This window comes from Leptopilina boulardi, unplaced genomic scaffold, assembly GCF_019393585.1.
Source record: "Leptopilina boulardi isolate dan_hultmark-lab unplaced genomic scaffold, ZJU_Lbou_2.1 LbouV2_327, whole genome shotgun sequence".
NCBI lineage: Eukaryota > Metazoa > Arthropoda > Insecta > Hymenoptera > Figitidae > Leptopilina > Leptopilina boulardi.
In genome coordinates, this window is record NW_026137893.1 from 1,009,644 (window position 1) to 1,037,052 (window position 27,409).

General features: G+C 24.9%; 3 protein-coding genes across 5 annotated transcripts in view; 1 reads left to right on the forward strand and 2 right to left on the reverse strand.

The window, feature by feature from the left end:
* Positions 1 to 1,192: 1,192 nt before the first annotated feature.
* LOC127285003 (nuclear speckle splicing regulatory protein 1) lies at positions 1,193 to 5,258 on the reverse strand. The gene is made up of 2 exons (XM_051310760.1): positions 5,103 to 5,258; positions 1,193 to 2,448 (listed from the first exon to the last, which is right to left on the reverse strand). The coding sequence occupies exons 1-2, from the start codon at positions 5,123 to 5,125 to the stop codon at positions 1,260 to 1,262; spliced, it is 1,212 nt and encodes a 403-aa protein (XP_051166717.1). The 5' UTR covers positions 5,126 to 5,258; the 3' UTR covers positions 1,193 to 1,259.
* Positions 5,259 to 5,362: 104 nt separating this feature from the next.
* Positions 5,363 to 27,409, forward strand: part of LOC127285005 (diphthine methyl ester synthase) — a 50,765-nt gene continuing 28,718 nt past the window's right edge. The window contains exon 1 of the mRNA XM_051310763.1: positions 5,363 to 5,626. Coding sequence (XP_051166720.1) covers positions 5,492 to 5,626 — 135 coding nt within the window. The 5' untranslated portion in view covers positions 5,363 to 5,491. The remainder of the gene's footprint in view (positions 5,627 to 27,409) is intronic.
* LOC127285006 (probable serine/threonine-protein kinase irlD) lies at positions 5,632 to 27,217 on the reverse strand. Of its 3 annotated transcripts, none has more exons than XM_051310765.1 (4): positions 27,075 to 27,217; positions 15,767 to 15,942; positions 9,604 to 9,662; positions 5,632 to 7,575 (listed from the first exon to the last, which is right to left on the reverse strand). In XM_051310765.1, exons 2-4 carry the CDS (start codon positions 15,872 to 15,874, stop codon positions 7,329 to 7,331), a joined length of 414 nt encoding a protein of 137 aa, XP_051166722.1. In that variant the 5' UTR covers positions 15,875 to 15,942; positions 27,075 to 27,217; the 3' UTR covers positions 5,632 to 7,328. The 3 variants fall into 3 exon arrangements, with proteins under 3 accessions (XP_051166722.1, XP_051166721.1, XP_051166723.1); XM_051310764.1 differs by lacking the exon at positions 27,075 to 27,217 and adding an exon at positions 19,004 to 19,158; XM_051310766.1 differs by lacking the exon at positions 27,075 to 27,217 and adding an exon at positions 19,004 to 19,148 and having other exon boundaries at positions 5,632 to 7,512.

Here is a 27,409-nt window from a genome sequence, read left to right on the forward strand (position 1 = left end):
GGAGGAAAAGAGAGAGAGAAAGAGAGAGAATGATAAAGAATTGTTTTAAAAAATACTTGATAATTAAAAGTATTTTTAAACAGAAAAAACCATGTGTTTTTATTTATAATAATTTAATTTTTTTTATAATAATTGAATATTTAAAATTTTTACTTATATTTAATTTTCAACTTAAATTTAATTTTCTAAATTTTGCAAAATATTACTAAATATAATTCAACATTGTGCCTATCGATTATTTTTTTGTTTAAATCATGAAAAATTATATTTCTGTTTTTTTTTCTCAAAAAATCGGAATTTTTTTGTAATAAATTCAGCTTTGTGATATTTTTCCAGGGTTTTTTTTTAAATAAAAATCCTTGACTTTTCTTTGATCAATTTGATTCTTCATAAATTTTCTGATTTCGTGGGAACAAAAAAAAATTATAATAAATTAATCAAAATTCTTAGGATCAGCTATGGAAAAAATTATTTATAAAAAAAATAATAATAATAAAATTGGGCGAATGAATTTCCCATAAAAATCATTAATTAGAATTTTTTATTTTAAAATATTTTATTAGAAACAATTATTTTTTAGACGCATTAGCAATTTTGGAATTAAATATTGAAAGAATTTCTTTTTATACAAATTTTTTACATAACAAAATTTTTAGCTATCGAATTTTTGTTTGGCAGAATTTTTATTTTACAGAATTATTATTTAATTGAATTTTTAAATGACAGAAATACCAATTTACCGAATTTTCATTTGTCCGAAATTGCAAATTTGTCAATTTTAAAAATTGTGTCCCATTTTGTCGATTGTTTGTTCAGTCATTTGTAGTTTCGGACAAATGGAATGTCTGTCATTTAAAATTTCGAATAACATAAAATTCGATTGAATAAGAATTCTCTTTAATTTCAGAAATTAAAATTCAATAAATTGAAGTTTTTTTTAAAATAAAAAGTCATTTAAATTAAATGGCTATAAAAAAAAAATTTTGCCAAACAAATTCTGCGCCCCATAATAATAATAATAATAATAGTAAAAATCATTAGTTTAATTTAGAAATTTTTATGTCTTGCTAAAAAGTGGGACAAGAATAATAATAATAAATACGAATAAAAATATTAATAAAAGTGAAGGAAAAAAAATTATATTTTCCATGAGGAAGCAAAATATTTGTAAAATGATCAATAAAAGTATAAATTGCGTTTCTCTCGAAATTTTTAATTTATTATAAATAAAAAAAAAACTATTTACAGTAGTAATAGAATTAAGATGCTTTCGCCGCTTGTCGAGCGTAATATCTTTGCAAAGCAGCTTCAAAAATTGGACCAACGGTTCTTTTTATCCAAATTGTTACATTTCTCTCAGGTTTTCGTGGTTTTGGCTTGACATCATCCTTTTTTCGCTTATTTGGACTATTTGACAATTCTTCATCACTTCGACCTTCTTTATTCTCGTCTCTTTCTTTTCTTTTAACACTCGATGTTGAACTTTCGCCAATTTCAACATTTGAAATCGATTTTTCCTCTTCTTTCTTCTTCTTCTTCTTCTCCTCCTCCTCGTTCTTTTCTTGTTCTTTTTCCTTGACGTTGTCAATTTTTTTCTCTCTACTTTCCTTTATCTCTTCTTTTTCTTTTTCCACTTTTTTCTCCTGTTTCTCCTCATCTGATTCCGATTCCATTATTTCCGTGCCACGTTTTCGATATTGTTTTCCCTTTCTACTTTTCGAAACAATCTTCAAAGCTTCTGCTTTTGTTTTTTCATCTGAACTCGAATCATTTACCGAAGAATCGTCTGCGTCTATATTTTTTTCTAATTTTATTTTTTTCTGATCAATGGATATTTTGGGAATGTCTACATTTGACTTTTGTTCTTGATTTTTGTCTATATTTTTCGAAGTAATTTCAAATCTTTGACTATATAAATGACGATAAATACCATCGATATTTACTTGTTTTGTAACATCGCCAATAGCTTCGAGTCTTTCCTCTTCTTTTTCGTCTTCTTCGAGTTTTTTATTCTCCTCGAGTTTCTTTCGATAGGAAGCAGTTACAAATTTCTCCTTGTCCTTAAACATATCACCCTCGGCTTCTCTTTCCTTTTGAACACTTCTCTCAATTCTCAATTCATTTTCGCGTTTTCGTTTCTCAGCATTTTGTAATAATTTTTTTATATACTTGGGTTCCTGTTTCTTTTTCTCTTCCTTTTTCTTTTCTGTGTCGACATGAATTTCTGAATATATTTCGTCGTATTGAAAAATTGTGGGATCCTCTTCTAATGCACGTTCGGCATTTATAAGAGCTTGCTTTTTTATTTGACTTTTTCCACTTTCAGCTTTCCAACATTTTTGAATTCTATCGACGCCATCGTCATCGTCCATGTCACTGTCGTCACCAAAAACATTCACTGCCTTCGGTGCTGAAAGTTGATTCTTTTTTGGCATTATTAAGCCAAATCTAAAAAAATACAATTATACAATTCGATATATCGATTGATATTTCAATATTTTTATTAATTTATTAATTCTATTTATTTCACAGGCCTCGGATCGAATTTAAGGCGCAAAAAAGTTGTTTTAGTCAATTTACATTTTAAAAAAAGTAGAAAAATTGGATTTTTTTATTTTCATTAAATTTAATTAGTTCATAAGTATTTTACTTTAAATAATTAATGTCATTAGATATTAAATCGATTTTATTAATTCCTTTATAAGAATAATTCTATAGGAATATTATCAAGAAAATATATTTCCAATATTTCAGAATCGAAGACGTAAATTTAAAATTTTTTAATTACGTTAAACTAATTTCTAAAAATAAATTCTGACAACAATTCAATTTTAGAGTTTTCATTTATAATTTTTTTTAAATAATCGAATTTAAAAAAAAATAAATTATTAAAAACAATTGAACTTTAGAAGTTATAGTTGAAATTTTTAGAAATATAATTAAATTTAAAAAGATTTTGTTAAATTTGAGACAATAATTAAATTTTACAGAATTGAAAATATAATTAATCAAATAATTTTAAATGACATGTTTTTTAAAAGTAATTGAATTTTCAAAGATTTAGAATTCAAATTTTTGAAATTAATTGAAATTCAAGTGATCTTTAATTAAAATTTTTGGTAATACATAAAGAATTTATTAGAAATTATAGACAAAAATTGTATTTCAAAAGTTTTTAATTGAAAAATGCTTTCAAATAATTGAATTTTTGAAGAATATTATAAAAATTATTTAAAATCATTAAATTTTGGAAGAGTTACAGTTGACCTTTTTAAAAATAATTAAATTTTAGAAGGTCTTAAATTTAAGTTTTTTGAAATTAATTGAATTGAAAATTTTTTGTGATTTCTGTTACTGAAGAATTTGATTAAAAATTAAAAACAAAAATTGAACTTCAAAATTTTTAAATTGAAAAATGTTTTTAGATAATTGAATTTTCGAAGAATATTATAAAAAATATTTAAAAATAATTGAATTTCAGAAGAGTTATAATTGAAATTTAAAAATTTTTAAAAGTTTTAGATGGAAAGTTTTTAAAATAATTAAATTTTAAAAGGTTTTAAATTGAAATTGTTTGTAATTTTAATTGTTTTTCTTTTAAATGTAAACAATTGTTGAATTTCATAAAATTTTTTATTGCAAAATAATTGAAGATAATTAAATTTATAAAGAATTTCATTAAAATTATTAAAAATAATTAATTTAGAAAAAAATTTTAGTTAAAAATTTATTAAATAATTGAAATAAAGAAGATCTGAAGAAGATCTGCAATGTGTCTGAAAAAAGACGTTTTTTTTTTAAAACATTTTGTCAAAAAAATGTAAAAAGAGTCGAAAAAGTCGAATCTTATTTAAATAAGTCGAAAAAAGTCATATTTTAGAAAAGAAGACAGAAAAAGTCGTATAATCCGAGGCATTTTTTTTAATAATAGAATTTCAAAAGATTTTAAATTGAAATGAATTTTTATAAATTTGAATTGCAGTAGTTTTTTTAAATTTCTGACAATAATGAAAATTGTAAAAGTTTTTATTTTAAACATTTTTAAATAATCAAATTAAAAAAAAGTATTAATTAATTAAAAATAATTAAAATTTGAAAAAGATACAATTGAAATTTTTAGAAATAATTAAATATCAAAAGATTTTAAGTTTTCAAGATTTTTCAAAATTTCAGACAATAATTAAATTTTACAGCATTTTTAATTAATTTAATTTTCGAAAAATTTGATGAAAATTTATTGGTTGAAAATAATTTAAAAGTTAATTTAAGATAACATTTGACGTTGAACTTAATTTTAAAACTGTAAATTAAGCTCTAACACCTCTTGTCCCCATTTACCCCAACTGACCCTAATTGAATTTTGGAAGAGTTATATTTGAAATTTTTAGAATAAATAAATTTCAGAATGTTTTATACTGAAAATTTTAGGTTTTTAAATTAAAACTTTTTAAAAGTAATTAAATTTAATGAACTCTATAATTTATAACGTTATTTTTTAAAGGAATTATTATTATTATTTTTTTTTAAAAGATCTACGTAAATAAAAAGAAAGTTATTTCTTTAGTTTTAAAATACAATTCAGTTCAAAAATAACTAGATAAATAAATAAAAAGTAATATTGTAATAATAATAATATTAATAATAACAAACAAAAACTAAAGTTTTTTTGAAAATACTTTTACAACTTTTATTTTTTATTAGTATAATAAAAATGTTCTGCATACAAATTTTAAATACAATAAAGATTAAATTAAGTAGAGAATTTTTATTTAACTTTAAAGTAAATTACATTTAAAAATTACGTGAGTGATTAAAGATTTTGATTTCAAAATAAATTTTGAGGTTAGGAAATTAAATGTTTAAAATAAATCCTTTTTGTATGCAAATATGAAAATGAAAGAATTTTATTATTGTTTTGAAAAATGAAGAAGATAAATTAACATTATAAAATTCATAATAAATGACTAATAATTTTTATTTTATCGCGTAATAATTAAAAATAAAAATTTGAGGTTAAAAATATTTTTGTTTTAACAAGACTAAATATTTATGTATGATTTATAAAGATTAGTTTAAAAAATGAAAAATAAAGTATAACTTACTGTTTCGCTGGCTTTCCCGACATTTTCTCTTTAATTTAAATGCAAAAAAGAAGGAAAAATGATATAGTTTTGTTTACGTATCTGAACGTATGTAACTAACAAGTGTGACAGACAATTCAATAAATATAAGGGATAACACATAACACACATAAGTTTCGAATTTCGACGAAATTTAATTGTGTGTTGACCTTTATGATCAATTATACATCGATTGTGAGTTATCGAATTTAAAATATCGATATTTCGATATTGCTATTATCGATACAAGGAGAAAGAAAACACCGAAACACGTGTTTATTATTTTTCCATTTCTTAGTTTATTTTTATTTTAAAAAACTCCGTTTTTACTTAGTTTATTCATTGTGTAGGTCATATTTATTAAGAGAAAAATGTTTTACGTGATAGGATTAGGCCTCGGGAATGAAAAAGATGTGACAGTCAAAGGTTTAGAAATAATTAAAAAATGCCACCGGGTTTATTTGGAAGCGTACACGTCAATTTTAACTGTTGGAAAAGAAACATTGGTAAGTTCTTTTTTTTTTAATTAATTTTTTTATTTCAATTACGCAATTGTTTATATTATTACAAATATACTATATATTATTATTGATAACTTAATTATTGAAAAAAAACTGCATGTAAATTGTAAAGATAATTTAAATTCTCGACTCGATTATAATTTGTATGAAGAAAGTGAGGTTATATTTTTCTAAACAATTTTTTTATTGAAATCGTTTGGTAATCGTATAGTAGTGTTCGATAATAATTTTTGGTTGTTTGGTAGCGAAAAATTATTAAATTATTTAATTTTTGGTTGAATTTAAAGTATATGAGGTGCTAAAAACTGTTAATTTTTTAGTCATTAGAAAACATGCAAAAAAAACATAGAATTTACAATAAAAAAAAAATTATTGGAATTTACTAAGAATGAATAAATTTATCATTATCAATTGATATAATTATTTAAAGATGTGATATAATAATAAAATATGATTTTCAAGTGCACTTGACAAATAACTTAATTTTACGATTTTTATTCATTAATTATAAAAAATAGGAAACATTAAATTAAATAAAATCATACCAAACATTTCTTTGCACTTCTCTTCTCTCTTTTTCATAAGTATAAAAAATTTTTAAACATAAAATAGCCACTTTGTTTATTTTTACTATTTTTAAAAGTCAATAATTCTTTTGAAGAAAAATGAAAAAATATGGGGTTTTGAAAATTATTTAAATGGACCGAAATTTTTAGTGTACATTTAAATAATTTTCGAAACCCCATATTTTTTTATTTTTCTCCAAAAGAGTTATTGACTTTCAAAAATAGTAAATTTTCACTATTAAAAATTTTTTTTTTATACTTATAAAGAAGAGAAAAGAAAAGTGCAAAGAAATTCTAAAATTTTATCTCAAGAACTTCATAGGTATTTGGTATGATTTTATTTAATTTAATAATGTTTCCTATTTTTTATAATTAATGAAGAAAAATTGCAAAATTAGTTTATTGTGTGTATTTTCACTACAAAAAATATTGAGATGTCCTTTTTTGATATTTTCGAGATATTAATTAATTAATTAATTATTGTTAATAAAAAATAAAATATTTTACAAATAAATAAAGTTATTGCAATTCTGAAGCTAAATATTGAAAGCTGACGTAATTCCGCATCAAATAAGCCCTATATGAACTATTTTGGATTGGAGGATTTTTTATAAACAATTGCAATGTTGGCCAATTATTTATTAACAATTTACTAATCCAAAATACATCATATAGGGACGCGCAATTATGTCAACTTTCATTCAGTAGCGTCAGAATTACAATAACTTTATTTTTTTATAAAATTAACACTAATTAATTAATTAATAAATATCTTGAAGACAAAGAAAAAGGACATTTCCATTTTTTTTTGTTGAAAGGATACGTTTTAAACTTTCTAAAAAAATTTGAACAATAAAAAAAGACCAATTTTGAAAAAAAGTCAAAAAAATTTTTGATTTAAAAAAAATGAAGTGAAATTTTGAAATTTTTTTTCACCAATCGAAAGAGCACAAAAAAACCTTTGGTAAACATATATATTTCAAAAAATTTTTCATCTACTTATATATAATAATAATAATACTAATAATAATAATAAACGTTCGCATCAATCTATTAAGGGGACATTCTGGGTTTTTTGCACATATGTCCAGCGTCAGGCAAAAGTCAGGGAAATTTTTTAGTCAGAAATAAGTGATTGGTATACGTTTTCCTTTTGGTACTTTTACTGTTGTTGGTATTTGTACTGTTGTTGGTATTTGTACTGGTGCTGGTATTGTTACTGGTGCTGGTACTTGTACTGGTGCTGGTACTTGTACTGGTGCTGGTACTTCTACTAGTGCTGGTATTGATACTTGTGTCCCATTACTGCAAAATTTCCAACAACAGTTAGAACTAGCCTTCGAACAACTGTCGTAACTTCTACAGTCACTAGAATTATATGTTTATATAATGAAACATTACTTAATAAAAAATGTCCAAAATTTTTAAGGAAGAGCCCTCCCCGCATAATTATTCAAAACAACAACCATTTAAGTTATCATTTTAATTAACGAGTACTAACGCAACGCTTTAAGGCCAGGTCCAAATGAGGCAGCGCCATCTATATTGAAACTAAAATTTTGGAAAATTACCAGCAGCCTTTTCTTGAAAACAAGAAGGTAAAATGCTTTTTTTTATGGATAATATTGATTATCAGCAAGAAATACACCAGCTAAAACTTTTTTTGGGTTAAAATGATGAAAAAAATTTCATGTCAATAAATTATATATGAGCACTTTTATTTACAAAATCTGTAACAGTACTTTCTCAGAAAGAAAATGTCAAGGAAAATGAGAGGAATAAATCTCTTTCAGAACAATTTTTTATAAATTTACAACTAAAAAAATTATTAAATAATAATTGTTGTAAAATTATAAAAAATTGTTCTGAAAGAGATTTATTCCTCTCATTTTCCTTGACATTTTAAAAAAAAGTAGACCTCAATCCGATTATTAGAACGGAAGATATAGCAGTTTAAAATTTTTTGTTATTATTGCAAATCTCGTAAACTAACAAATATTTTAAGCTGCAATTTACGTTAAAGATTAGTCTTACTATATATAAGAAAAATCCAAAGTTTCATTGCAATCGGTTAACCTACTCCGAAAAAGTCAAAATCTCACCTGGAATCGCACTGTTATTTTAGTGATTGGTAAATCTTAGGTGGTGTATTTTTTAGCGTTTATTAATTTTCCAAATGGAAATTGCATTTTTGATTGTAATTTCTGAGAAAGTACTGTTACAGATTTTGTAAATAAAAGTGCTCATATATAATTTATTGACATGAAATTTTTTTCATCATTTTAACCCAAAAAAAGTTTTAGCTGGTGTATTTCTTGCTGATAATCAATATTATCCATAAAAAAAAGCATTTTACCTTCTTGTTTTCAAGAAAAGGCTGCTGGTAATTTTCCAAAATTTTAGTTTCAATATAGATGGCGCTGCCTCATTTGGACCTGGCCTTAAGGGGTTAGTCGCAGTCACATTAGGGAAAAACGGTTTTTGCGGCAACCACTCCTGTTTCTCAGCGCGTTATTTAAAATCAAAAATTAAGATTATTTTTTTAGTTAATTAGTTTCAACGCTGTTAGACCGTAGCTTTTTAAAAATACTATTTTGAATAAAATGGCGACCGGTTAAATTCAGATTTCGACAAAATAAAGGTTTGGAATAAAATTTAAAAAATCTACGATTGTAAGAAGATTTTGCAAAAAGTTTTAGAATAGACCTAAAATAATTATTTTTGAATCGTTTTTTTATTTTTCGAAACAACACATTTTTTTTTTGTTAAGATCATTTACTTTACTCATAAAATTGCATTTTGATTTAAAAAAAAAATTTTAACAAAAAGTTTTATTAGTGCCACTCTGAAACATTTTACAAAATCTCAACATTTTTTCAGGAATGTATTTAAAAAAATAAATATACATATGTATAAAAATCAGGAACCTTCACAGTATCAAAAAAAATTCAAAATCAGAATCAAAAGTCAGCTATATTCAGTTTTGATTCTGGTACCTGAATCAAAAGTCTAGTTCATTTAAGTTTTGATTCCGAAATCAGAATCAAAAGTTAACTTAGTTTCGATTTGGTTTAGTTCCGGTTCTCTAACTGAAACAAGTCATATGTCGTAAGTTATTACGTCTTAAGTCTTACGTTTTAAGTCTCAAGTTTAGAGTCACATTGCGACGGATGTTATCGTTTCGATTACCAAACCGCATGAAAAGTACATTCTACTTTCGTTTTGTTACAAATATCGAAACAAAATCAGTATTCGACTTTCGTGATGGTCCCTGATAAAAATGAAAGCAATCCTTTAAAATGTAGATTATTCTTTTTTAGTTCTAACTAAAAAAAACTTTGCCTGATAATTTTTACAAAAAAAAAATTACTTAAATTGATAATAAATTTTAATTACCAATTTGTTGAGTTGCATATTGGGATTTCTAAATGTTGCTCCTGGTAGTTAATATTGAGCTTGAAAATTAATTTTTTTATAAATTAATGATAAAGTAAATTAATTAAAATTTTGAATTGTAAACATCAGTTGCAACATTATCTGATTTAAAACATTGCAAAGAAATATTTAAACCAGAGAGGAATTGAGAGTAAGCACGTAATGCAAATCGCGCTTTTCTATTAAAGTCTGCCCCCTCGCGGTCAAAATATCGAAGCTTAGGTGGTTAGCTATATATATTCCTTAAATCGGTGAGGCTACACACATACGCATAATGTAATGGCTAAGCCGAATGACTTTCGGAATTGATCGGGCGGGCTCGTGTATCTTTGCGTGAATTAGAGAAACAAACTGAAAACGAACCGTGCGGGCCTCATCCAATGTTTTGACTTTTTTTCAGATAAAGTATATGAACCGGTTTTTGAAACAATTCACTAACCGACAATATTTATAAGGTTAAATTTAGAAATTTTAATTTAAATTAGTAATTAAAATGCAATTTTAATTTATTATTTAAATTTCATTTTAAATTTTTATAAAATTTAGAATTCTACACGGAAAGACTTTGTGCATCACTTTCTGTCAAACTTGCCAAGAGATTTTAGTAAACTCGCGACCAAACTCGGAAAAAACGGAAAACTATCATTTTATATAAATGTTTTCAACAAAAAATGTTTTCTTTTTTATCAAAATTTAGTAGTCACGCTAAGAAATATTCGTTAACGCTGTAAGAAAAATTAAGATTAAGAAAAAATGAATATCAAAAGTATATTCTTTATATTTGTAAGAACGACATTTTCATTGTGTCGTGTTTACAATTTAGTAGTCTCACGATGAAAACAGCACGCATACAAACAAGCGAAGCTTGTCCATGTAGCGTCAGCAGTTGAATAGTTCCGGCATAGATAGAAAAATGTCTACACAACGAACACTTTTAATAATCCTGTTTGCATAAAAAATTAATTCTGACATTTCCTAAAATTGACCTTATTAATAATATTAAATAATTTATTTTTTTGAAATTTTTTTATTGCACTTGAAATAAGTTTAAACATAATAAAAATTTTCTCGTAAGTGGAAATGAAATGGTGAGATTAATATATAAGAAAAATAAACTGCCCTCTTGATATCGTTGATATGAATTGTATTTGCGTTGCGTCGGTTAAAGCGATCGTTTACCCTATCTGTATTTTAGACGATTTTAGGTTAAGATGTGATCTCTCGTTCATAGGTAAATTGGATTTCTACATTACTTATCAATTGTCGATATATATACGTATATATGGAGTTTCAGATGGCAACTTTAGTAGTCACGCTATTAAAAGCTATGTATATGTTTTTTTAGTGAAACTTCAGATTTTATTTTTTGATCGACTGACTATTAAATTTTAAAATTCTCAACAATCAATTATTGTACATCAGTAACTTTTTTCTGATTTTAATAGTCAGACTACGAATTATTAATATCTTTCCTTTTTTTCTGAGTTTGGTAAAAAGTTTACTAAAATCTCGTGGCGAGTTTAACACAAAGTGATGCACAAAGTCTTTCCGTGTAAATGTTCTCTCTTCGAATGCATATAGTTGAATAAGTACGAAATTCGTTTTCAATAAATCTTATCATAATTATTTTATAATAAGTAAAAAAAATTTCGATATTACAATATTATCATTATTTATTTAATTCAGTTAAATCATAGATTAGTAATGTGAAATAATGTGCTTTTGTCAAAGTCATATTAAAAGAAAAATTAAATTCTTTTTATTATTTTGCCGTTAAAATTTTTGAAAAATATTTTTTGTAATATTATAATAAAATTTTAGAATTTAAAAATTTTACCTAATACTGACAACAATGTTTATAATTTAATTCTTAAGAATGTTCTCATTTTATTTAAAATTGAATTAATTTTTTATGTCTATTTAATAGTTTATAAAAAAATATAATTTTTTTTCATATTATACTTTTAAATTTTCGATTTGTAAATGCTTACACATTATAAGTAGCTTACACTTTTTAAAATATTAAATTTAAAAACATTTTGTCAAGAGATTACATGTTTTAACTTAAAATAAATAAATAAAATAATCAATTTTAAAAAATATTTTATAGGTTTTTAAATCAGAAAAATTGTTTTTGTAAATTAATTAATTATTTTTTCTTTGGGCTTGTCCAAGTAAAAAATGATTTAATTTTAAATAAAATGAAAATATTCTTAAAATTTAAATTGTAAACATTGTTGTCAGTACCTATTAAAATTACCCACAATTTAATACATTATTAATTTGTATAGAATATTCTATGGTGTTTAGTTTCACATTATTATTTATGTTTAACTAAATTAAATAAATAAAGATAATATTTATAAAAATTATGTCAGTTTTTTTACTTTTCAATAGTGTTATTAAAAAAATCTATTTTTTATTAAAAAAGTAACAATTTTTTATAAACAAATTAAAGTTTTTTTTAATTTGTATGTGATTTTTTTAAAACATACCTGGAAATAAGAAGAAGATTTAGTGAAAAAATTTATGGTCGGCCAATAAGTTTTATATTTTTATGTATTTAAAAAAAACACCACTTGCAGCATTGTGCACATTTTTGAATAGTAAAAACAATTGGTAAATTGTTAAAAATTATTTAAAATAATTTTTTTTGAAACCTGAAATTTTATTTCACTATGAAAAATGAAAGAAAATGTTTTAACTATTTAACAATTTTTTTTACTTTTCAGAAATGTGCACAATGCTGCGCGCAGTGTTTAAATGTTTATTTAAACCTATAATCTTAGTTATTTCCAGTATTTCTTAGTATTTTCAGGTATGTTTAAAATTTTTTTTTTTAATCATATTCCAATTTAAAAAAACTTAATTTTTTTATTTTTTAATAAAAAATGAAAAAAAAAATTTCGTTAACATTATTGAAAAGTAAAAGATAAACTGGAACTTTTCTTCTCTTGGCAAAAATTGAAAAAATCCAGTTTTTTGTCTACATTTACAAAACTAAAATTTTGAAAATTTATAACTCGAAAATTTGCATAAAGAAAGTATCTTTTTTTCACTACAGAACACGAAAAAATTATATTTAGCTGAAATTAAAGGGTCGACTGAAATCTCACGTGAAATCACCCATACTTTTAAGAAAAACATTTTTTAATTAAAAATTTATAATAATTATGATAAGATTTATTGAAAACGAATTTCGTACTTATTCAACTATGCATTCGAAGAGAGAACATTTAGAATTCTAAATTTTATAAAAATTTAAAATGAAATTTAAATAATAAATTAAAATTGTATTTTAATTACTAATTTAAATTAAAATTTCTAAATTTAACCTTATAAATATTGTCGGTTAGTGAATTGTTTCAAAAACCGGTTCATATACTTTATCTGAAAAAAAGTCAAAACATTGGATGAGGCCCGCACGGTTCGTTTTCAGTTTGTTTCTCTAATTCACGCAAAGATACACGAGCCCGCCCGATCAATTCCGAACGTCATTCGGCTTAGCCATTACATTATGCGTATGTGTGTAGCCTCACCGATTTAAGGAATATATATAGCTAACCACCTAAGCTTCGATATTTTGACCGCGAGGGGGCAGACTTTAATAGAAAAGCGCGATTTGCATTACGTGCTTACTCTCAATTCCTCTCTGGTTTAAATCACTTGAAAGCCAGTCAGAGGTACCAAAATGTGTAAAAAATGAAAATTCGAAATTTAAAATTATGAAAAATACCACCTTATAGTGAATAAAAATGCGCATCTTTTTTTCCTTTAAGATTTTTTTGCATAATGAATATTTTGGATAATAATGACAAAAATGTCATAAATTTTAATTCCTAAAATTCATTGAATTTTTAAACATAAATTGTCGTATCTTCGACAAAAATTGGAGAATTCTCTTGATATTTGGTATACAAATGCATTTGGGTCTATAGAAGACGACAATATTATGAGAATGTTAAAATTAATTAATTGTTTAACAATTTTTTATTGTTAATATTGACCCTGTCGGAAAATATGTTTCCTATTTTTGGCTGCAAAAAGTATGCGGGGAAGTTTCAAATTTTAACAACTTCCAGTGAGACATTTGTTCATTATAATGTAAAGAAGTTTTCTGTAAAGTTGCAGAAAGATTGATTTTTTATTTACAGAAATACAATAGTTTTTAACAAGTTGCGCGCGCCGTCAACGATCGCAAACGTGGAGTTTTTAAAGACACTTGTAATGTATTAGATACAATGTATTAGAATTTTCTATATATGCTGTAACAACATTTAATGCTATTTTAAATTATGTTAAATCTGGTAAAAACCTTATAATAACTATTAAAATATAATTATTTTAAAAATTACAATTTTTAAAAAATAGTTAAAAACAAAATATTTCCAGATTTCTAAACAATAATATTCACGTCTAAAAACGTTTTAAAATTATTTGTAATATTTCAATTTGCACATATATCACATTTTATACTATTATTAAAAAAGTATAAATGTTGTATATTATATAATAATAATATTATATAATAATAAAATTATATAATATTATATATATAAAACCTTGCCAAGCAAGTGTCTTTAAAGACTCCACGTTTGCGATCGTTGACGGCGCGCGCAACTTGTTAAAAACTATTGTATTTCTGTAAATAAAAAAGCAATCTTTCTGCAACTTTACAGAAAACTTCTTTACATTATAATGAACAAATGTCTCACTGGAAGTTGTTAAAATTTGAAACTTCCCCGCATACTTTTTGCAGCCAAAGATAGGAAACATATTTTCCGACAGGGTCTATATTAACAATAAAAAATTGTTAAACAATTAATTAATTTTAACATTCTCATAATATTGTCGCCTTCTATAGACCCAAATGCATTTGTATACCAAATATCAAGAGAATTCTCCAATTTTTGTCAAAGATACGACAATTTATGTTTAAAAATTCAATGAATTTTGGGAATTAAAATTTATGACATTTTTGTCATTATTATCCAAAATATTCATTATGCAAAAAAATCTTAAAGGAAAAAAAGATGCGCATTTTTATTCACTATAAGGTGGTATTTTTCATAATTTTAAATTTCGAATTTTCATTTTTTACACTTTTTGGTACCTCTGACTGGCTTTCAAGTGACTCGCCGAGCGTACGTCCCCTTATTGTATCCAAGCACTCAATTCCTCTCTGTTTAAACATATTAAAAGTGTAACAAAATAGGGTGCCCACAACCGGGAACTACTTTTTTTTCCTAAAAGTGATCACTTCACTAAATTTTTAATAAAATCTTTTCAGTTGAAGGAATCAATTTAGGTTTTTTGCAGTTACATAACGCCTCTAGATTGCCACTGATACACACAAGTCTCATAATATGCATTTGGTTAAAAGTTATAAACCATAAACAAAAGGGTTTATATTTAATTTTAATTAAAAAACAACAAATATGTAAATATAGTTTAAAATCTCCCAAATAATATATAATTTTACATTAAATCAACTAGAAAATATGTTTTAAACAAATTTAAATATTTTCAACTATATAGCAATGCAAAAATAAGTTCGAATTATATATGTATAATATATTTGTTCCAAAAATATTGTATAAAATTATACAAAAATATTTAATCTGAACAATTATTTTATTAATGCAAATTTAATTAACTTATAATTACATAATATAAAAAATATCAAAATAGTCTACATTTACCTACATTTACAATACAATCGTCAAAAACCACTCAAATTATAAGTATCAAAAATTTTATTTTTTTAAAAACGACCATAAAAATAGTTAATATTAACAAATTATTAAATAAACTATTGATTCCAATTTTTTAATTCCTTTTCAAGAACTAGTTCAAAGCAGAAATAATTTGATTGATTTTTGACAATTTTATATCAAAACGGGTGTTTTATGTTATTTCAACTGTAAGTTTCGTGGGCTTTTGAGTGACCTTTAATTATTTTTCAATTAAAAAAAACATGTACAAGTATATTTTTTACACTTCAGGTTAAATTTTTGGAAAATGAAAGCAACATATTTTTGTTTATTGTCATTTTGGACCATCGTAAAATATATTTATTAAAAATATTATTCGAAAATAAAATAAAAATTAATAAAAAACTTACAATTGTTAATGAACCATTGCTGGGCCTTGCATCAGAAGAAATCAAAGTAATAAGCAAAATTCCAAACATTATGGAAAATAATTGAGATTTATTCATTTTGTTATACATTGTCCCTTACTTAAATAGTATTTGTCGTGTTTGCTGTCGGTTTATGTATGCGAAAATGCTTCTTTGTTCTGCAAAAATTTGATAATAACTTTATAAATCATTTATTTTGTTCTCCGAATTGAAATTTACGTTTAACACAGCTAGTAATTGTGTTGATTTTGATTCTGGTGGGGTTGAATTTAATCGGCATGTATTTTGGGAGATTTCTAGTCTCCTTGAAGTCCTTAAAAAACGTTTCAGTTTATTTGTACTCAAATAATTTTTTATTTTCTTTAAACTCAGACAAACTTTTTTTTGAGGCGGATGATTAAACCACAAATTTGTTTTTTCGAATTTTTATTTTCTCGAAAATCGTTTTATCTAAAAGGAATCGACTATAATTTTTACATTCTCATCACATGAGAAGGTATTATAATTGGTCGAAAATTGACTTTTTCTATTTCCATGAAATCTTTACGTTTTGAGGTGCCCTGAGTCGAAAAATCATGGTCCGGCGAAAGTGTCTCTCTCTGTGTCTGTATGTATGTATGTGTGTGTATGTATGTATGTATGTATGTAGACACAAAATGTTGTTGACACAATAACTTTTTAATTGAAAAAACTATTTGAAAAAAATAATGGATATGTGATACTATTCCCTTAAATGTATTCGTTCGCTCAAATGTTTCATATATTTGAAAAATCCAAATACTCAAAAACACTTCCAATTCCGCATCATACATTCGAGCGTTAAACGCGAGTGCCATGATGAGAATGTTGTCCGTAAAGTCGAAGAACTTTAAGAAAATTAATCCTATATAATAATAATATAATTATTATATATAATTTTTATCTTAAAATATTATCATATAATATTAAATGTAGAGTAGCAGAACATTTGGAGCGCGTAGCGCGACGAAGTGCTCTTCGCGCGTCCCAAGGCGCGCTCAAACCCGCTACCCCGAAGGGGGAGAGGGCAGATTTTTTGAATTCGAATCGTCAGATTATATAATAAAAATACTTTCGAATTATTATTTGACAGAATTTTTTAACTTCGAAAGAACATTTTTTATAATTTTCAATAAACCGAATAATCATTTCTCATAATTATTATTGTAGAGAATTAGTATTTTTCATAATTTTTATTTTTCCAAAAACCTGTATATACTATTTTTTATTTTACATAATTATCATTTTGTATAATAAATATTTTTTCGAACAATTATTTGTTCTAAAATGTAATTTACCAAATTTATACTTTTTCTATTTTTAAACGTAACGTTTAGCAATTTTATATAATTATGAGAAATGATTATTCGGTAAATTAAAAATGATATAAAATAGATAATCGTTACTTAATGTATTCGTCTAGAAATAGTTACTGGGGAGTTTTCGGGGTCGCTGATTAAGAATCCGATGTCAGTTTTTCAAAATTCAAAATGGCGGATCCAATATGGCGGACAATTTTTTTAAAAATCGCTTATGATAGATTAGATCCTCTATTTTAAATTTAAAAAACTGACATCAGATTCATTTTCAGCGACCTCGAAAACCGCCGAGTAAAGAGTTTAAAAGAAATCCGAACGATTTTAAAAAAAGTCCGGCATATTGGATCCGTCATTTTGAATTATGAAAAACTGACATCGGATTCGTAATCAGCGACCCCGAAAACTCCCCAGTAACTATTTTTAGACGAATACATTATGTTTTTTCAAAAGTCGTCCGCCATACTGGATCCGCCATTTTGAATTTTGCAAAAATGACATCGGATTCTTAATCAGCGACCCCGAAAACCCCCGAGTAACAAATTTTACAAGGATCAAAAAAAGGTATCGCTTTATTTAATAATTTGTTATATAATTTGTTTATAACAAATTACACGGAGAAAAAAGATTTCTTTTATAAAGTAACTTTTACTACTTTCAGAGTAAAACTGGACCAACTCGAAGTTTCTGCGCATCTCTGGCAATTTTTACTCCAAAAATAGTAAAATTTACTCTAGAAATAGTAAAACTTACTACGGAAACAGTAAAATTTACTACAGAAATAATAAATTTTACTATTTTTGGAGTAAAAATTGCCAGAGATGCGCAGAAACTTCGAGTTGGTCCAGTTTTACTCTGAAAGTAGTAAAAATTACTTTTTCTTTTTCTCCGTGTACGTGTGTTCTACTAGAACATAATTTTACAAATCACAAATCTAGGATTATTTTAAATGTCTAATAATAAAAAAATATTTTGATTTTATTGACATATTCATACGATTCATAGAAAAAAAGTACTTTTCATTTGATTATTTAAATTAATATAATTATATATATGCAAAATGAAAATTAAAGATTGGGTTTCAGCAATTTCTTAAAAATTTAATGAGGATTATTTTAAGTCAAGAAAATCGAAAAATGTTAAAAAATTATTAGTTTTACTCTGTTTTTAGTGCTTAATGTATATCTTGTCTCAAAAGTGCTACACGAATGACAACCAGACGAATGAGAATTTGTCAATTTTTTTTAAAAAAAAGGTTGAAACAACATTAAATAAAAAAAGCAGTTCTATCCGATATAGAATAATAATTTGCAATACTTAAGCCTATAAAAGGACCTAAAAATACTATTTTTTTTTTTTTAAATGGATGCCAGACGAATGAGAATTTGTCTGGTCACAACACAATTTCCGTTACAAATTGAGCAATCTTGGTTAATAGAAAAACATATTAAATAAAACGCGCGTGGCATCACATATAGTTCAGTTTAATTAACAACAATAACGAACTGTAACTTCATCAGAATGTTGATTTTTAATAATTTTAACATGTTTTCAACTGCCAGACGAATGATAACAAAATCTAGGGACAAAATTCGAGAAGATATTTTATAAATAAGGTATAAAGTAATGTCATAACTATTTCCACATTAATAATCTACAACTGTTCAACATTACTAATGCAGTATGAATTTTCTGCTAAACAATTGAAAAATAAAATTTTTTCACAATATGAACTGTCATTTGCACTACGGGACATGCCAGACAAATGAGAATTTAGCACTTTGATGTGTATTTTTTAGTGCCACAATAGAAACAATTTAGATTTACAATTTTCATCAAAAATAAAATTATTTTTTTCAAAATTAATATACAAAATAAGCCTCACCAGTCAAAATTCACTCGTTTGTAGAATCACCCATATAAGAGAATGAGAAATTTTACTATTACTAAACTTTGTTTTTAAAAATACGTAAATTTGAAATTTAGAGATAGAAAAATATATAATTTTAACTGCATGCCATTAAGATATATCTTTCTTTTATTTTTCATTTTGCATGCATCTTACATAAAAAAAAATTTTTAAATTTTCCTCAAAACTTTATTAGTTTCTTAATTTCTTTTATTTATTGTTCTTTTCAAATAAATATATTTTTTTCAACACAAATTTTTTAAGAAGTAACATTTTTTCGTAAATCTATTACAAATTTATTTTTATCTTCAAATTTTTAAAACTCAATTTATTTAACCCGTAAAGGTAATATGGGGTCAGAATGACACGAGAAAAATTATTCGGCTAGATCTCTTAAAATTAGTCGTTCAAAAAGATAAATTTTAAAATTGACAATTATTTTTAATAAAATAAATGAATTTTCTAACTTTAATTTGAATTTTTTGTTCGAAAGTATAATATCCAATGAGTTTAAAACCAAAATTATGTTTATTTTATTTTAAGAATTAAAAAATGGACATATAATTTTTCGTGTTTTTGTGGATTCTGTTGAATTCTCATAGAGGTTGTTTTAGTTCCAAGGGTTGCACTTCAGAATATGTTCAGACATCTTTGATGACTTCAAGAGTCGTTTAAACATGTTAATTAAAGATTTATTTTTTTTTAATTTTCTAGACAATTATTTCGAATTTGTTTAAATAAATATTCGACAAAAACATTTCTGTTATAATTTTAAAATTAACCTATAATATTTTCTTGGGTGATTTTTTATAAGATAATTTTAAAATTATCGACCAAAACTTTTCTGACGGAAGTCAGAATTTTATTTATATAAATAAAGAAAAATTACTGTCATTTAATAAATAATTGATTAATAATAATTAATAAAAAACTTTGTTAGTAATTTAAAGTTATAAATTAGTTTGTAGCAGATTTATAAAAGAAGTTTTACTACTTTAAAATTTATTGGTTTTGAAAAATATATCTATATGAAAAGAAGAATAAATAAGAAATCTAAGGTTATAAAATTTTTAAATTTTTTTTATGCATAATGCACATGAATTTAGAAACAAATATCTTAATCGCATGCGGTTTACATTAAATATATTATTTTATTTTTCTTAATATTGTTTTTTTTTATATTTTTTATTTATAATTCTAGATCTCAATTACAAATTAATAACTTTTTCCTAATTCTAAACAGTAAAAATTTTTTTAAGTTAAGATAGAGAAAAAATTTTTACGTTTTTGAATTAAGAAAATGTTATTTAATTTAAAATTTCTACTGGTTTTTTTTAACTTAAATAAATATTTGTTTTTTGGACATAAAAAATGTTTTGGTAGTTAAATATAGCGACACAGATGAAATTTGATTTTAATAATTTTGTGAACTGTTGATATTTAAAAAAATAGAAATTTTACAACTTTAAAACTTTGTTTTCAAAAATACGTGAATTTGAAATTCAGATCTAGAATTATAAATAAACAAGTTGTAAATTCAGATGTTCATTACATGAACATTTTGCTTCCTCTTTACACTTCCTCGTGGAGAAAGCAAAATTTTATTGCCAAAATGTCAATTTTTGATTTTTTAACTTTCATTAATTCTTTAAATTTACTTCAAATGTATACTTTATATATATCGATCGATTCGTCTTGACGTAAGGAATACAATTATTTCATATATAAACTTCAATTTAAAAAATCACAAAATTTTATAGCCTAAATGTGAAATTTTGATTTTTTTACTTTCATTAATTTTTTAAATTTACCTTAAATGTATACTTTATATATATCGATCGATTCGTCTTGACGCAAGGAAAACGATTTTATTATATATAACCTTAAATTTTTCTATTTAAAAATTTTTTCGATTAAAAAAAAATTTTTGGAAAAAAGACGATAAAATTTTTTTTTGGGATATTTTTCAAAATCCTTAGGTCAGATTTGAGATATTAATATGATAAATGAGCCTACCAAATTTTATCTAAATCCATTAAAACCTGTTAAAGTTATCTTCTAAACAAAAAAGGGATCCACACACACACACATACATACATCCGGACAATTGATCAGGATCTCATATAACATGTTTCTATAAAGAAAAAAATTTGTTTCCGCCACTTTGAAAAGTTTTATAAATGAAAGGACTACAAAGCTTCCTCCACGAGGAAGCAAAAATATAAAAAAACCAACAATATTAAGGAAAAAAAATGTTTATAATGTAAATTGCATGCGATTAAGATATTTGTTTCTAAATTCGTGTGCATTATGCATAAAAATATGTAAAAATTTTATAACCTTAGATTTCTTATTTATTGTTTTTTTCAAATAGACATATTTTTCAAAACCAATAAATTTTAAAGTAGTAAAAAATTTCTTCGTAAAAAATTAATAACAATTTTTAATAAAGAAATGAAAACAAATGGATGTTTGAAAATTTGATGATTTTTATTAGTTTATAATTTTATTGTTCATTAAAAACAACTTTTTAATAAAACTGTATTTTGTACAATTTTAAAAACCAATTATTTCAAGAGAAAATTTGTTGTCATATAATGTAATTGTCATTTGGGGTCAAGCGGGCAACAGAACAGTTGCTATTCCCCTTCCACTTAATTCTGTAACTGAATTTTAGTTAAAGATCTAATCTATAAAATCCAATACGGTTTTTCTAAATTTAAAATTTTCTGCATATTGAAAAAATAAAAAAAGAAATTGCAATTTCTTTTTAAATTAATTCATAAAAAATGTAATTCTTAAGATAAAATGAACATAATTTTGGTTTTAAACTCATTGGATATTATACTTTAGAACAAAAAATTCAAAATAAAGTTAGAAAATTCATTTATTTTGTTAAAAATAATAGTCAATTTTAAAATTTATAATTTTGAACGATCAATTTTAAGAGACCTAGCCAAAAAAATTTTCTGGTGTCATTTTGACCCCATATAACCCTTACGGATTAAATTAATTGAGTTTTAAGAATTTAAAGATAAAAATGAATTTGTAATAGATTTACGAAAAAAATTTGTGTTGAAAAAAATATATTTATTTGAAAAGAACAATAAATAAGAAATTTAAGAAACTAATAAAATTTTGAGGAAAATTTTGAAATATTTATTTTTATGTAAAATGCATGCAAATTGAAAAATAAAAGAAAGATATATCTTAATGGCGTTCATTTAAAATTATATATTTTTTTAACTCTAAATTTCAAATTTACGTATTTTCAAAAACAAAGTTTTGTAATAGTAAAATTTCTCATTCTCTGATATATATGAATATTTTACAAAACTACCTATATGTTCGAATTAATTTCCGTAAACAAATTTTTTGTCGATAGTTTTAAAATTATCTTATCAAAAATCACCCAGGAAAATTTTATTGGTTTAATTTTAAAATTCTTACAGAAATGTTTTTGTCGAATGTTTATTATACAAATTTCAAAGTAATTATCTAGAAAATTACAAATTTTTTTAATCCTTTAATTAACATTTCAACGATTCTTGAAGTCATTAAAAATGTCTGAATACATACTGAAGTGCAACTTTTAGAACTGAAACAACCTTTATAAGAATTCAACAGAAACCACAAAAACACGAAAAATTATATGTCCATTTTTTATGAAAACTTGCCTCTACATATTCAATCTTAACCAATATTTTTTTGATTTCTTTTTCTACATTTCTAAAATTTTGTCTTTTATTGTTATATTTCTAAAAAATCATCTCTTCTTTTATCACCAAACCATAATAATCACGTATGTACTACACTTTATTTCGACAACCTGATAGTTATTTCAAAACAAAATAACCTACAAAGAGGGGGGTCGAGGCGTGTCGTAGACGATGCAAAATTTCAGGTTTTGACAGTAAAGAGGCAACGGAATACAATACGAGCAAAAAAAATTTTAGAAACATTTTAAATGAAAAAGAAAAACTATTTTTTAAAAATCTTTCGGAATCTATAGATAATTGCCGAGATTCTCAAACTTTATGGAATTTAATCAATAGATACAGACCAAGACTGAATTCTTCTAATGACATAAATCTTGACCGATGGTTTGAATACTTCAGCCTCCTCTTTCCTTCCCGCACCAGTTGTTCTATATCAGAATTCGAGGGTGTTTATCACCCCTTACTGGATGATCGGATCACGCCCGAGGAGCTAATGTGGGCATTAAAAAATTCAAAACCAAATAAATCTCCAGGTCCAGACGGTTTAAATTACGAATTCTATAAAAATCTCCCAATAAACTGGATATATTACATGGAAAACTTATTTAACAAAGTTTTGTCAGACGAGGTGGTTCCTCTTGCGTGGTCCGTAATGCATGCCAGTATGCTACACAAAAAGGTGATAAAAATGAATCTGCCAACTTTCGACTTATCTCGTTAATAAATTGCATTTCAAAACTATTTACTCAGGTTCTTAACGAAAGATTGGCAAAATGGAGTAACGAATGTGACGCACTCCCTGAGTTCCAATCAGTCTTCCGAAGGGGAAGGGGATGCATTGACAACATCTTTATTGTCAATTCGCTAGCTCAAATTTATTTAAATAAGAAAAAAGGTAAATTGTATGCCCTATTCGTTGATTTTGTAAATGCATTCCCTTCAATTAAACACAGGCTTTTATGTCAAAAATTGCTAAATATCGGAGTGAGTTATAAATTCATTAAAATTTGTAAAAACCTCTACGATAATGCCATTATATCAGTCAGATCACAGAAGGGTATAACGACACCAGTTGAGGTCACAGAAGGCGTTCTCCAGGGAGAGACTTTAAGGCCTTTACTTTTTTCTTTATTTTTAAACGACTTTGAAACATTTTTTAGAGAAATGAAACTGAATGCACTTTTAAAACTGTTATACAGCACTCATGTTAATAACTGGGACGTTAAAGAAAAATTACTGATCTCTCTAGTCACCAGTGTACTAATGTACGGGATAGAAGTTTGGGGAGTGCGTCTTTTAGCAGAAATTGATTCAATACAGACCACATTCTACAAAAGACTTCTCTCACTTCCCTTGTATTGCCCGAACTATGCAGTCAGACTCGAAGTCGGTGCCCCTGTCTTATCTAGCGTTGTGATTAGACGGATTTGTAATTGGATGGAGAAATTGCAGAGTATGGAGCCTGACAGATATCCTAAAATTTGCTTCAACCAACTGAAAGATTTATCTAACACAACTACCGCTAATAATAAATATAACTGGTTTTCTCAAACAGAAAATATTATTAAAGTAATTGATCCAACCCTCCATTTTTCTCCATCTAATATAAGTAACCAAAAAACCAAAATAATAAAAACTTGTATTGAAAAACGGGTAGCCGAGGATAGAGAAAGAGTTGCCGGGAAGACAATCCTATCTTAATTTCAAAATACCGACATATAAAATAAAAGCAATGGCACAGTGTAGACTTGCAAGTAATATTTCGGGAAAAATTATAACAAATAACAAGAGATTCATCTATAAAACAAATGAAAACTGCAATCTATATTTTCGTCCACATGTGTCAAATTTGAATCATTTCCTGCTGGAATGTTCAGTTTTTAACGACATCAGGAAAAAATTGTTAATAAACACTAATGAGAGTGTATTAGAATTACTTAATGCGAAAACTAAGAATAATGTCAACAAAATGTACGAGTTTATTCTAGACATTGTAAAACAAAGTTAATATGATAATTATCAACACGAAACCCATTTGCATAGCTTAACCGCTTAAAGCAAATAAAGTATATATTGCTTATTTCCCGCACTAAGGGTTGAAATTGTTGAATTTGTCTATAAAATACAAGTGAATATTCCACGATTAGTGAAATCTATTGAGTTATAAAAGTTCATTGAAAAAGGAAAATTAATTTTATAAGTAAAAAAAATTATAAATGCTAAAGTGCAAGATCACGTTTGAAATTTAAAAGTGTTTGTTTAATATCGCAATTATTTATATATCAAATTAACTGTTTGAAAAATTCAGGTTTGGTGAACCCAATACTCTTGTGGCGATCAAATCTTCTTGAATAATTTTAATTTATTTTTGGACATTAAAAAAAATAATTCATTATTAAACATATAGTTTAGAAAATGGTACACAGACAAGTACACATGACACACACTCTCGAATTTGTTACACATTAGGAAAATTAATTATTATAATTTTAGGTTGTGCTCTGATTTTTAGAATATTTTAGTATTTCACTAAAATTGTCTGATTTCTTGCAGTTACACTTTAGAGTTCAGGTTCATTACCTGAGACCCTTTTAGCATCTGCCATTTTATGGTCTTATTGTTTAGCTCGTTGCAAGTTGAGACTTGCAACATTTTGGATAGCTGGGGAAAAGCACAGGAGTAAGATGAGTCATTTTTGCCTACCTTTGCCTATTCCTTCCTAATTACTCAGGCCTAATTGAGTCAGTCCCTTTTGCGTCATCCAGCAGAGCACAACCAGAGCTCTCAATTATTTCCAATAAAATATATTTAATAATACCATCTTATTTTTAATACTTGCACCTTTAAACACCAAACTCTGAATTTTTAAAAGGCAGATTTTGAAATATTGAAATAATTGTTTAAAGGAAATATTTAATACAAGTTATCAAAGTAAAGAAGGAAAATATAAAGAATAAAGGAAGTTAAAAAGACTTCCGCATACTTGGGAATCCTATATTAAGTACGAGTGTTAAACTCTCAAGAGTTCGAAAAGTAATTTGATACTTTTCTGTAACATTTTAATTATTATTATTCTGGTGAATTGCTCTAAATATCCATACATTATATGAAAAAGATAGAATCTTAGAAAAAAAACATTATTACACACATCTTAAACACACAAATTGTTTTCTTATTAATGAAAATTTCTTTTATTTGGTTTCTTTGTTTTACTTGCAATAAATTATTCTTGTGAGACTTGATTTTCAGTCAAGTAGCTTAACCTAAATGTTGCATTAATTGTAATCATTTTATTAAAGATCAATTGGGGAACTGAATGTATACTTTTGGGGGTTGATTGAATAAACGGATTTCTTTTGTTGTGCTAATTACGTTTCATTTATTTAGTCACCTTTTTGATGTCTTTATTATATCTCTCTTTTTGAGAATTTTATCTAAAATACCGTCTATCCGGGTTTATTGAGTTGATAATATACTAAGGGACTGTCCACTACCTTTTTCTAACGTTGTTAGCGAAAAGCAATTTACGCTTTACCTATGAGCGAAGTTGTTAATAATAAAAATTAGTATTCTTTCTAAACATTATTATTTTCTCTTTAAATTATTTATTTTATTTTTTTGTTAATTAATTTCCGTCTTTAACATCCATAAATACTAGAAATCTCTTAGAGTATATTCCAATTACTATCAACCCCAAAAGGATCAAAATTAATACTTGACGACTACCCCTTAATAAACATTTAGATAAAATAATCCAAATTAAAAATATCATAAACAGTAGCATATTAAGATGTAATGTACTATAAAAGGACCTAAAAATAATGTTTTTTTTTTTAAAATGGATGCCAGACGAATGAGAATTTGTCTGGTCACAACAGAATTTCCGTTACAAATTGAGCAATCTTGGTTAATAGAAAAACATATTATGAACTGTAACTGTATAACGAACTGTAACTTCATCAGAATGTTGATTTTTAATAATTTTAACATGTTTTCAACTGCCAGACGAATGATAACAAAATCTAGGGACAAAATTCGAGAAGATATTTTATAAATAAGGTATAAAGTAATGTCATAACTATTTCCACATTAATAATCTACAACTGTTCAACATTACTAATGCAGTATGAATTTTCTGCTAAACAATTGAAAAATAAAATTTTTTCACAATATGAACTGTCATTTGCACTACGGGACATGCCAGACAAATGAGAATTTAGCACTTTGATGTGTATTTTTTAGTGCCACAATAGAAACAATTTAGATTTACAATTTTCATCAAAAATAAAATTATTTTTTTCAAAATTAATATACAAAATAAGCCTCACCAGTCAAAATTCACTCGTTTGTAGAATCACCCATATAAGAGAATGAGAAATTTTACTATTACTAAACTTTGTTTTTAAAAATACGTAAATTTGAAATTTAGAGATAGAAAAATATATAATTTTAACTGCATGCCATTAAGATATATCTTTCTTTTATTTTTCATTTTGCATGCATCTTACATAAAAAAAATATTTAAAAATTTTCCTCAAAACTTTATTAGTTTCTTAATTTCTTTTATTTATTGTTCTTTTCAAATAAATATATTTTTTTCAACACAAATTTTTTAAGAAGTAACATTTTTTCGTAAATCTATTACAAATTTATTTTTATCTTC

Bases quoted from the DNA above. Each gene is read 5' to 3' on its own strand.
- LOC127285003 (XM_051310760.1), bottom strand. From the start codon at position 5,125: ATGTCGGGAAAGCCAGCGAAACA. The intron at 2,449-5,102 runs GTAAGTTATACT...GTATTTTTTTAG, and splicing joins TCGGGAAAGCCAGCGAAACA to ATTTGGCTTAATAATGCCAA.
- LOC127285006 (XM_051310765.1), bottom strand. From the start codon at position 15,874: ATGTATAACAAAATGAATAAATCTCAATTATTTTCCATAATGTTTGGA. The intron at 9,663-15,766 runs GTAAGTTTTTTA...TTAATTTTCAAG, and splicing joins GCAATGGTTCATTAACAATT to CTCAATATTAACTACCAGGA. The intron at 7,576-9,603 runs GTAATTAAAATT...ATATAATTCTAG, and splicing joins ATATGCAACTCAACAAATTG to TGACTGTAGAAGTTACGACA.